Raw genomic sequence first — 12,455 nt, 5'->3', positions numbered from 1 at the left:
CAGAGTTTAAAAGACCCCATCCCTTGTCAATCTAGCAGTACCGAGGACCCTTTAATACAGCTGGAGCCCCCGGTACGGCTCGACTGACTCCATCATGCTCACTGGGGAGGGAGCGATGGCCTCTCGGCTCATCTGGCCCGTCATCTCATGCAGCACGTACATGAAGGGCACACCCAGACTTAGGAGCTCATAAAGGAATACATAGTCCTCCTGGCGCTCTCTGATGTGTAGTGCTACGGCCCGGGCCGCCTTATACATCCAGCATGCAAGCTGGCGGGGCGTACCGAACAGTGCGCGGCCCACGGGCAGTGGCCAGTGAAGACTTTTCCTAAATAGGGAAGTCAGGGTACCTGAGGACAGGCCGCGGAGGCCGTCTGTGGCCGTGTAATCAGAACTAGCGCTGGACGAGGGTCTGCCAACTCCATTGATCTGTGGGACATAATAATGATCACATAAATAAAACGGACATTTACAACACACTAAAAGTTGCTTCTAATGTATATATCAAATGTGCATAGGGTATTGCAAGTAGATTGACCATACACAGATATACTGTATATATTATTGATATAATAATAATAATAAATAATTATATTACTAAAAATAATTATATATAATAATATAATAAATGACTAATAATTATTAAACGATCTAGATTATCTAAATTATTAATTAATATTAATGAATATTACTATTATTAATGTTATCACTTGTATTATTTATCTTGATTATTATTATTATGAATAATAATATAATAAAACAACATCTATAACTAATAATTGTATTACTAATAACTAATTATATACTATTATAAATCTAAAAATAGCTTTAATTAAGTTAATGATCACTATTATTAGTTATATTAATACATTCTAATATTAATACATGACTAAATAATACAATTTATTCTGAAAAGTTAAAATCTAGATTATACTGATTATTAATAACCATAATAATTAAAAACACAACAACAACACCTATAACTAATACTTATATTACTGTTAACTAATAATTATACTATTATAAATAATAAAAAATAGCTTTTACAATGAAGATTATAATAATATTAATAATGTGCTCACATTGTCAACAGTTCTGTATGCATTGTAATTAAATTACGATTAAATTCAAAATAAATTGTGCATCAGATGTAAATGAGAATAATTTACAAATGAGATTTTATTAAATCAATTAGTACTGGTCCGTTGCAGCATTCTGAAGTCAAATGTTTTTGTGTAACGAATTCTAAACTGTATAATTGTCTGGTTTATAGGTTGGTATAATAAAATGTATTACCTTTCCTCTTCGATGCCTACTGCTGATTTTGTGCTGAGAAAAGTGCAGCTTGCAGTAAAAAGCGCCTGCAAGAAAAGGATGCAAGTAAATAATTTTTTCCATTCAATACTACATACTACATTTAATGGTCTAATAAGTACATTTGGCATTCTAAACACAATGTCACTCTGACAAACCTTGGTTGGAGTCGAAAGCATGACCACCCAGACGCAATGTGCAACCACAGATGTTACAGCGGAAACACTCTCTGTGGAAGAAGCATCCCTCCGCACTGAGCCGCTCCATGATGTACACGCGCTTCTCACAGAAGTGACAGATGTCACTGCCGCCCAGACCCTGAGGAAACTCCTTCCGCATGCTGGTCTGAAACAGAGGGAAATCAAAACTGATCAGCTGTTTTAGTAAGAAAATTAGGGCAAAACCTGCTAGGAACCACAGTAAAATATCACAAGTTTAAGTTAGCGGGTCAGTGTCCCACTGTGCAATCACACAAGATGAACAGGGCACAATATTTAAGTTCAATAAACCAATGAATCAATGCTTAAGCCAAAGAAACGAGCATTGTCCTGAAAAAAAAAAAAAGGCTAAAAGCTTGTGCTTTGATTAGCAAGATAGAAATATATCACCACCCAAGATCATAACACGGACTACATCTTTGTTGGGAAAAATGAAAAACTTCTGTAGCCTGAAGAAATAGCCATCTCTTTTAAACATCATCTTGTTCCAGGACTCAAGGTGCTTACCAGCGAGAGGGTAAAAGGGTTGTTAGGTCTGTGATCGGTCTCATATAAGATGGCCAGTGTAGCTGCTTTAACACCAATAGCAGAGGAAACCTTTCCCACAGTTCTCTGACAATCAGCAGTGAAGAAAGGAGAATAGAAAAAAGAAGAAATGTGGAAGAGATTGAAACCATAGTGGAGAATAATACAGATGTGAAAGAGTAAGACAGGGGACCCTTTTTAAATACATTTTTACAGGATTTATTTGTATTCTTTTTCTTTAAGGTTCTCTCACATTAAAAGTTTTTTTCAATAAGAAACTATTTCTATAGCCCTATTTAAAAGATTTCCGCTAACTACAGAATATTTACAAGGAATATAATAAGTTTTACCGCCCATCTCATTTCTTTATGTTTCAGGGACTTGAAAAAGCAACATATCTTAAAAAGTGTTGTGATCTCTCAACAAACTATTAAATAAAAATGACAACTGAGCTCTTTCATGTGTAGCAAATGTGATGTTCCTTCAAAGGAATGACGTGCTCATTTTATAATCTATCAAGCAAAATATGTCTGACAGTTTTTACACTGGTTCTAGTTAGAAATCAATGTTTTTTTTTATTGTACCAAATATGAAAGAAGTCTTAACTGCTTTATGAATGGCAAAACACCCAACATAGTTTATGACATGCAAGGTTAAGGTCAGTTTATTGTTTTTGCTTCATTTTTATTCATAAATGCATGGTCACAGCATACAGTAGCTGCTTGAATACCTGTCTGGAGGCGTCAAGGCACTCTACACGTCTGATTTCAGAGTGATCTGTGTGCTTAACATGGTTCAGCTGTGTTTCTGAATCTTCACTGCACTAAAACCAATGGAAAATGCCTTTCAACATTACTTACAGATTGAGACATACATTTTTTTTTAATTCTGAAATGTGACTCAAACCACAGTCTGTATTTATGTAGTCTGAAACAGTACAGCTCCTCTAATTACTATTATTAGTATAATCACAATGTTTTACCTGCTTGTACTGGACTGAAGGAATAGGAGACAGATGACAGGAGAGAGTAGAGCATTCTGGGATAGCGTGAACTGAGAAAGCTTTAGAAGAAACAGCAGAAGAGCCTTTATCTGCCTGCGTCAGGAGAGCAAAGATAATGTGGAACAAAAGAAACAAAAAAAGAAAAGAAAATCACAGTCTGAAGATTATTCAGAAACTAAACACTGTAAGATGACAGAAGGGAAGGACAGACATGAATCAGTAATAATAATAATACAATACTATTAATAATAAATAGATTATTATTATTATTATTATTATAGCTAATACTGAAATAGCATTATTTTAAATATTTATCGTTATAATAAATAAAATACTTCTGCTAACAATAATAAATATTAAAACAATATTATTTAGTGTAGTTGATATTAAAATATTAATGTTTTATATTCAATAATAATGTAATTAATAAATAAAATAAGGAATATTTTATTATAAAGAAATAAAATACTATTACTACAAATATAATAGTTATTTTGGTTATTATTTGTTATTGCTATTAGTGTGGCTAATATTGAAATATTAATACAGTTTTAAATTAAATAGTGATAAATATAAATTAAATCAGTACTATGAAATATAATACAATTATAATAATATTTGTGTTTTAATAATATTTTATAATATTCTAATAGAATAATAAATTAAAAAATCAGTTATGAATAATTACAATAATCATATTGGTCAAACACCATGAGGATCTCAGTCTCACTATAAGAGAGAATGAAAAAGAGAGAGAATGAATAACAGAAAGAGAGAACAGAGGACTACATTCAGCAAAGTGGCAAACCACAATGTGACTTATTTTATGCGTTCCTGGTTAGTTCTGCTGAAATGAACAAACAAACAAACTGTTCTGCATTTCTTCTGCCTCGGTTGATGCATTAAATTATACAAGTCAGGATGAAAAAGAAAAGGTCCCTCTGAATAAAGACAGAGGTCACCAATGTTAGCATATTTAAGTCATTGTTCCTCTGAAGTCCTTTCAAGGGAAAATCCCCTGTGAGGTCAAGTAAGGACAAACAAACTTTGCAAAAACCGTCTAAGATAAAATGTTGTAGATATTGAGGTTATTTTCTGACCAAAAACCAAAACACACCACACAGAGCTTGTGAAAACACAGTAAACCAGCTGCTGAAGTTTTGTGAGCACACAGCAGGCAGGGCAGTACCATGATGCTCTAGTATTATGAATGCAATCCAAAAACAAGTCTTTGCTTTTCACCTGAGGATGAAGTGGTCTGCCAGTGAACAAGCAGCTCAGTTGCTGAGCTCGCTCTTTAATGCTCTTTTTGTTGAACGGTCTAGTAATTTCAGCCTGCACTTTTCTCTGCAAAGTATTCAATATTCAAAAGCCAAAAGAGACAGAAAGCATCACAAGAGCTAAAGGAAATAAAACCATGACTGTCTGTAGTAGTAAAGGCCCCAATATACTCAGAAGAAAGTTCTTTTTCATTCTTCTTTTTCGGGTAAAACGAAGTTTGAAATACGTGAGCAGTGGTATACGGTCATCAAACATCACTCTGATGAATGCAACGTTTATTTGAATATGTAAAAACCAGCTGCGCGTTTTCCTCTCAGTAACAAAATACACAAAAATGTATTAAAAGCATCTGCTCACAGCAACATGGGTATGTTTGCATGAGCTCTGCAAATAAGTACTCACGTGAAGTCACGTGAAAGTAGGTGTGTGCTGAGGCTCCGCCTTCTATGATGGAGTTGTCATGGACCAATGGTAGTATAAAGGTGTTTTGCAGCCAGAGCTAATTATTTCTGGAATGTTTGCTTTGGCAAGATGTTTCGAACTTCCAAAACGAACACATACACACACAAAAATTTAGTTTTGGCAGGCTTTTGTTTGAAATGACATCCCATTAGTTCATTCTTCGATTTTGCTTTAAGAATATCGGGGCCTTTACAATAAGTTTACGGGAAGTTTACAATAATCAATGTCAAATATTCATGCTTGGCATGCATGCTCAAAAGATACAGAGTCTGTTCTGTCCAGAGTAGTTAAAAAAAAGAGAAATGACAGCATTAATATTAATATAATTTGAATTTTAACCTAAAAATTATGCAAAAAAGTAATTATTGTTGGAGTAATAATCAAATATTTTATTTTAAAGGGCCATGAAATAAGAAATCTAAATTCCCTTGATCTTTTGACATATGAGGTCATTGTACTATAAAAAAAAATCCTGCAATTTTCAGGAAAAAAAACATCTTATATTGAAGCCAATCTGCTGAAGCAATCGTTTACTTTCGAGTTTAAAATCCTCCGCGCCTATTCAAACAGAGCTTTCTGATGAGGGGGCTCGAAACAGGACAGAAAATAGCACATTACTTGTGAATCATGAGGTTTTTTTTTTTTTTATCTTGATAAGTCTGCCATAGCGAACAGTGCAAATGAATAAAAATGGCAGTTCATGACTTCTTTAAAATTAATTTTATGTATTGTCCAGAAAACATTAGAAGCAATTATTTAGAGTGCATGCAAAACTTATGCTGAGAATGTTATTCTTGGTTACTATGCTGTTGCTGAGGTGTTTAAGATTGCCCTATTTTAGAAATGCAATGAGTTTGATTGATGCATCACACATTCACCTGACTGACTTCCTCTTCCAGCTTCGGTTGGCACTGAAACATGGCGCTCAGGGCTGGTGTGAAGGATGGGACTGAATCTGAGGGGTCTGCCGTCAGTGAATCCAACTGAAGCACTTTGAAGGGAATATGAGGAGATCTGGGACGGGACTCACTGCTTTGATAACTTGAGGGAATTTCAGTTAGCTGGGGACTATGGTGAATGCCAGTGTTTTTGTGGTTGGACTGGATTTCTTTGTGGCCGTGACTGGACAGGATTTGTAAACGGTGGTCAGAATGATGGGTCTCATTCCTCGTGTGAGATTCCAGCAGTCTAAGATATGTAGAAGGCTGAAAGAAAATTTTACTTCATTTTTTTAATAAATAATCTTAAGTCTATAAAATAGCCTTAAATAGTCTTAAAAAGAAAGTGTCTAAATTCAAACTTGACTGTCACGTTAGTAGTGGACACATATGCTGGAATCAATACACTGCATGAGATTGTGGGTGATGTGTAATGACAGATCTAGAACATACTACGGAGCGTACCTGCCGTTTTGGTTTGGGAGGTGGGGGAGGAAGGGGTGCGGGCTGGCTCTTAGGTTTGGCAAAACGTGGGTTTTCTGTCATGTCCAGAGTTACGGGTTTGTCAGTCTCCGATTCAGACTAGTTTCGGTAACATTGCACCCGGGGAGATAGAAAGAAAAAGAAAATGCAGAAAGAATCAGGACGGAAAGAAAGAGAAAATCAGAGGAAAGCTAGAAAAGCCACAGAAAAAAGTAAAGTAAATGTAAGAGCAGAACAACTGTATGGAAAAGCATTAAATGCTTAAAAGCACACACTGGCTTATAATCAACAACTCGACAGTACTTCATTAACCATTCGTATTCAGTTATAGAGTATTAACACTCCACGAGTGACCTACATCCTTTAAGCCTATAACTGAGCAGCCAGACCATTTAAAGACCACTGCTAATCTCAAAAAGGAAAGCTTGCAGAAAAAAAACCCAGCAGGAGGACTGTGAAAATAAATAAATAAAAATTCACAATTACACTGCATTGAGGGATTACAAATAAAGACTCATTCTTCTGATTTCAACTTTTTTCTGTAAATAATACTAGACATACTTCCTGAAGATCTAGATCTGTTTCAAACCTACATAAAATTTGTGCCCAGAACAATAGAAATGTTATTTGTTTTTATTGACTGGTTCATGTGGTTAGTTTAGGCTTAGTTAGCTATCTTAGTTTTCTAAAAATGGCTAGCAAAACATTTGTCATTTTAAGTGTTACCAATTAGTCACTGGTAATACTTTACAATAAAGTTTAACTCGATAACATTTAATAAACTACATTTTAATATACTTTATAATTAAACTATTGTTCATATGTTTAATTTATTAATTGATTATTATGAAAGTTTTTGTAATCTATAAATATACAACCGTTATTCATGTAAACTCATAATAAATTCATATATGGTAATTTATACCTGAATTATATAATAATAAAAATTGTATACTGAGAAATAACATTAATCTAGATTAATGCGGTAAAGGAAAATTGTAGTTAATTTGTTATACTTAATGCAATAACCATTGTTAACAAAGTCAACCTATTTCTACCAACAAACCACCAAAAATAAATTTCACACTCACAGTCACAGCATTAATCTTACACTTTCTTCTTTGACAAACAAAAATCATGTTTTGAAATGCACTGTCATGCATCCAAATGGAAATATTCTGCATCTGATGAAGCAGAGGATTTACTTTCGCTGCACAAAGACTGGTATTGATTCAGGATTACAGACACGGTTCAGGATCTGGATTAGATCAGAGATCCCTGCTGCTCGTTCTACTGACTCCAGAGTATCAGTACCACATGAGCAGTTTACAGACTATGTTTCTGAAATACTAAAAACACCAATTACAAAACACAAAGAGGCTCAATGTACATCCTTTTATCTTTTCAGCAGCTAAGGCTTTAGGGGATTGTAAGGATCATCGATGTAGTAATGTCTCCTGATGGACACTAGCTGCTTTAAAAAAAAAAAAAAAAAAAAGAGTGGAGCCGTACCTGTTTGCGCACTCCACAGCTTGGTGCATTCTCCTCAAACCTGGCCAGCAGTTGAGTCGCCATGGAGCGCACCTTATTTTCCTTCTGTTCCTCTTTCTCACCTACAGGGGGAGCACTCTGATTGGGCATTAGCTGAGGAAAGAAATGGATCGATTAGAGAAAGCAATGCACTAAACAGTGGATGTGTAGAAAAAAGAGGTTAACATACCTCCTCCAGATGACTCCTGGCCTTCTTCCTCTTTTTGTTGTCATAGTCTTCCAGCATTTTATCAACCTTGGGATACAGAAGTGGTAGTGTTTTACATTAATAGGTTTAGCTGTTGGCTCAGTTTATATTAGTTGAATAAATAGGACAAAAATGCTACCTTTGGGATTCTCTTCCGAGGCAGTGCTTGATTTATCGAGTTGTAAAGAGAGTTTGTGGTCTTTGATGAATAGTCTTCATTATTTGCACCAGTTTCTTTGGGCACACCTGCATACATAACACAAAACTATTATTTTGAATCATACTCTGGTGTGCAAATGAACAGGAAATTCAATAATTCTTTATATTATAAATTAAACATTAAATATATATTTAAAAAAAAAAATAATAATGATATAATAATATATTAATATAATATAATAAAATAATAATAATAGTAGTATTAATTTGAATGTAATATATGAAGTATATAATATACAAATTGTGAATTATAAAATTCATAATTTAACATCCATAATTAACTATTATATAAACTGTTTTTAGTTCTAATAATCTTAGCAGCATTAAAACTGCAATATAAATATAACACAAAATAATTTTTTTCAATTTACATTACCAGTGTTTCCCATTCATTGATTTATTTGTGGCGGCCCCCCACAATATCAACACTGACCGCCACAAATAGATTTTCCCCAAAGGCTTTCACTATTTGACTTTGTTGAATAACGCACTGCACATTTCCAAATCAAAACTTGTTTACAGCCGTTACCGGGGAAACCGCTGTTTCTGCCTCTCCAAAAGCACCTCCTGCTGGCAGAGAATGAATTTGCAGCAACATGTGTTTTTCCTGAGGCTTTTTGAAATATTGTTAATGTCGATATCGGAATTATATTGTATCGACCAAAATTTAAGAAATATATTGTATTATACTCAAGCTCACTGAAGATGAGTAAACAGTCAGTTTAAAAAAAATATATATATATATATTTTAAGACACTTATAACAAGCAATAGGACAAAAAAAAAAAAAAACTACAGTAGAACAAATAAATAAATGCTACATGCATTGTATAAAGTGATCAAACAAAAAAAACACTGCATATTCTTCATTGTGTAAATTAAATATAGATTTCTTCTAATTAAAGTTACACAAGTGATTTAGTTAAAAGCAGTGAGAAATCTCTCTTTTTTATTGTTTGACGTGCATGAATTACAGACAGCAGGAATATTCCAGACTGCTGTCACTTTAAAAGCTGCCCGGATCCAATATACTTCTACACGTTTTCTTTCTCAGCTGTTTGTTTTCATCCAAGACCTAAATTACTTTGTTCATGAGGATATACTTCCAAAGATGGGCATTTTGACGCATATAAGTGTCTGTATTTAACAGTTCAAGGCCTATAAATCGGCAAAAATAACCCACGCTCTATGATCACAAATCTTCACTGCTTACAGTCAAATACTGTAAGTTCTCATTCGCTGCTGATTGGGTTTCAATGGCTTAAAAATCACTTGTTTAAATGACAATGCGTGAAAAATATAAGCTTTCATGACTACGTGGCACAGCAATGTCATATAAGTGTTTAACAGCGATAGAGACAACGATCTAAAATCTGTACTGGTTGACAAATTTCTACAGTTATATCCTAAGTACATTTATGACATAAAGTAGTTTAGACTTCTGAATTATACTTCATGACTGATGCAACCAAATTAACACTTTCAAACTTCATTTGTTATTTTTTTTATTGAAGGTACAACAGTATGGAAAGCTCTACCTGTGATGGATTGAGGAGAGTTGCGGAACATCTCGTGAAATTTGGAGAGGTAGAGCACCATAATGAGCTTGTCTGGCCCCTGTTCCGCATTCATTTCCTTTCCTGTGGTGACTGGCTGGATTCCAAACTCCCTCTCTGCCACGTCAAATGCCAACTGGTTGTTTTTAGCGCAATCAGCCTCGTTCAGGGAGTCAAAATCACTGAAGGAAGAAATAAAGATAGGCAGATCAAATGGCAGATCAAATGAGGGAAAACAGGGGCAAGGAAGTCCTCATCAGGTCTGGATGCCATTCCACTGCACTGACAATCTGTGTTCATGCAATCTATATCCTTGGTGATACATAATATTTGTCAAAAACCCTCTCACAGAATGGTGTGATGACTGGACGAGCTGATTTATAATGAGTCACATCTCACCGACACATTTTCTTTCACATCCAGAAGGGAAAGCTAAATTTATGACCAAGATTAAGATTGATGAAAAAATGAGTGGAAATGATGATGTGATTGCCGATGTAAATCATGATGCAACCTCTAAAGAGTCAGGGCAGGACATGTGCATGTTTTTCTTCCTCTTTCTTTCGGTCAAATTAATGTTTCAGCTCCCTCTTGGTCCCTTTTGATACATTCATCTTATTGAAGTGAACTGAACTACTTTCAATACTCTGCAGGGAAGAAAAGTTGAAATATCAACGCTATTGTCCTTTAGTAAAAGCAAATAAATTATATAAATGACTTAGGGGAGGAGGTACCACCACACGTGTTAGATCAAAGAGCCACCAAATAATGGAGCATTTGTCAAACCGTATGAGGGTGCGATCATGGGACTGAATGGAAATGATAGCCAGTTTGTGTGTGAGATCTCGCTCACATGAGGTCAGGCCGCTGACGGTGAATGAGGGCGCACAGAGCCAGGCCGCTCCTCCAGGAGGTTGTAAGGTCAGACACATCCACTCCCCTGTAGCCCTGAGTCTGCTTCTGACACCACTGCAGCAGCCGGCCGGGACGCACCTCTGACTCTGAAATCAATACGTACCTTTAAGTAATAAGTATCATTAGGAGAATTACAGTGAAACGTTTGTTTAATTATGAAACTTGTAATCCAATATACATGTATTCTCAGAGAGAGAGAGAGAGAGAGAGAGAGAGACACAGTCTTCAAACAACACGAGCGCTGTCTTGCTCTCTCTCCCTCGCGCATATTACACCCCATTTTTGTTTGTAAGAAAAAATTTGATTAGATTTCATATCGCAATATAGATCGCAGAAAAATAAAATATCGCAATGTCATTTTTTCCCAATATCGTGCAGCCCTAATGAATATTTATACATATATATTCATTCATCTCATTACAGTGTGAGTTATAAGATTCAGTAAAAGTCTAGTAGACCCTTTCGACAAGTAACATGATCCTGTTTTTTTTAGTAGAGGGTGTGGAAATCTTTGTTCTCGTGAGGCCACATCCAGTTGAGCAAGTATAAAACAAATATGGATCTTGTGGAATCGCTACATCATAGTTTCTAATTGTAGTATAATGCAACTGAATGAGATTTTGAGAGTCATTTTTCAATATGGAGATTTATAAAGAGTCAAGAGTTACATGGTCAAGGGGAACTTGCCAGGGGAATCATTAACTGATATTCCTTTCTTTTCTCATAAATTGTAAGTGTAAATGCAGAAATAAGACAAAATAGCAGGGATTGATTGTGATTGTAGTCCCTGAAAGGATTGTTGCAACAGAACAGAATCAGGCACTCACATCTACTGCCATATTCGTAAGACACAAATTTTTGAATCTACCTCTTGTGGAGATGTTTACGGATGTGCGTGTGGGTCCACTGCGCTCCTGAAAACTCAAGGTCTGCTCGCCGTTAATGTACAGATGCCGCACCTGAGACAGGAAGTTTAGCATTTACAGAAGGAAGACAGATGCATATAGATCTATGTATAGTGAAAATGTGTGTCAGTATCACCTGATGTGGTCGTACGCAGGTGGAGTTGAGGTTGGGGTAGCGTGTGGCTGGGTCTATGGTGTACTGCTCAAGGTTTTTGGAGATGTTTTCTGCGGTCGTCTGAGGCAGCAGCCTGTAGATGCTCTCCCTATAATAAACAAACAGTGAGGACATTAGGTCATGACAAACTAATTATTAAAAAACATGACAAAATATGTTCCATTGGTTGATGGAGTGTGTTCACACCTCTCTGACAGAAGATCAAGGGGTTCTTTGCCCTGAGCCCACCCCTTTATCATCCATGCTGTGTCAAAGGCGGCCAGAAACCCTCGAGCACATCCTGTCCCCATGGGCCAGAAAGGCTAGTAGAGACCAATGAGTCAAACAGAAAAACACTGCATGTTTACAGGGCATTCTAAACAAAATGCTGTACAGTCAAGAGGCATGTTGAAATAATCAGGAATTTTTTAACCTAAAGTAAACTATCTTTTCCTGTGTGTAATTTTAGACATACTGTGGGGTCAAAGCGTTCAAGATGCTGATTAAAAATCAAGGATTAAATTTTTTTTACACCACAAAATATATGGAAATTTTTGGAATGTTTAAACTTAAAAAAAAAAGAAAAAGTTTCAAATTAATAAATATTTTAGTTTTATGCAGCTTAAAAGATGCTGATATTAAACCAAAAGGAGGATAAAGATATCCTAAAATGTATGTTAGTCTTACTAACTGTCGTGATAACAAACAATACATAATTAATTCAGACATATATAAAAATACAATT

General features: G+C 35.3%; 1 protein-coding gene across 9 annotated transcripts in view; it reads right to left on the bottom strand.

Annotated features, from left to right (window-relative positions):
- Positions 1-12,455, bottom strand: part of LOC127947215 (F-actin-monooxygenase mical2b) — a 45,134-nt gene that overhangs the window by 11,651 nt on the left and 21,028 nt on the right. For 5 of the 9 annotated variants that reach the window (XM_052544190.1, XM_052544191.1, XM_052544192.1 and 2 more), the window contains exons 9-24: positions 11,918-12,033; positions 11,693-11,819; positions 11,520-11,610; positions 10,590-10,737; positions 9,719-9,918; positions 8,102-8,208; positions 7,945-8,010; positions 7,737-7,868; positions 6,207-6,323; positions 5,682-6,008; positions 3,040-3,153; positions 2,788-2,880; positions 2,040-2,144; positions 1,473-1,659; positions 1,297-1,361; positions 351-429 (exon numbers count right to left, since the gene is read on the bottom strand). In XM_052544190.1, coding sequence (XP_052400150.1) covers positions 351-429; positions 1,297-1,361; positions 1,473-1,659; positions 2,040-2,144; positions 2,788-2,880; positions 3,040-3,153; positions 5,682-6,008; positions 6,207-6,323; positions 7,737-7,868; positions 7,945-8,010; positions 8,102-8,208; positions 9,719-9,918; positions 10,590-10,737; positions 11,520-11,610; positions 11,693-11,819; positions 11,918-12,033 — 2,074 coding nt within the window. Of the gene's footprint in view, positions 1-350; positions 430-1,296; positions 1,362-1,472; positions 1,660-2,039; positions 2,145-2,787; positions 2,881-3,039; positions 3,154-3,922; positions 4,408-5,681; positions 6,009-6,206; positions 6,324-7,736; positions 7,869-7,944; positions 8,011-8,101; positions 8,209-9,718; positions 9,919-10,589; positions 10,738-11,519; positions 11,611-11,692; positions 11,820-11,917; positions 12,034-12,455 lie in introns of those variants that run through there. The other 4 variants (XM_052544195.1, XM_052544196.1, XM_052544194.1 and 1 more) reach the window with 2 other exon arrangements.

Source organism: Carassius gibelio, chromosome A25, assembly GCF_023724105.1.
Source record: "Carassius gibelio isolate Cgi1373 ecotype wild population from Czech Republic chromosome A25, carGib1.2-hapl.c, whole genome shotgun sequence".
NCBI lineage: Eukaryota > Metazoa > Chordata > Actinopteri > Cypriniformes > Cyprinidae > Carassius > Carassius gibelio.
The sequence above is the reverse complement of the archived record's forward strand: the minus strand, read 5'-3'. Positions and strand labels throughout refer to the sequence as shown.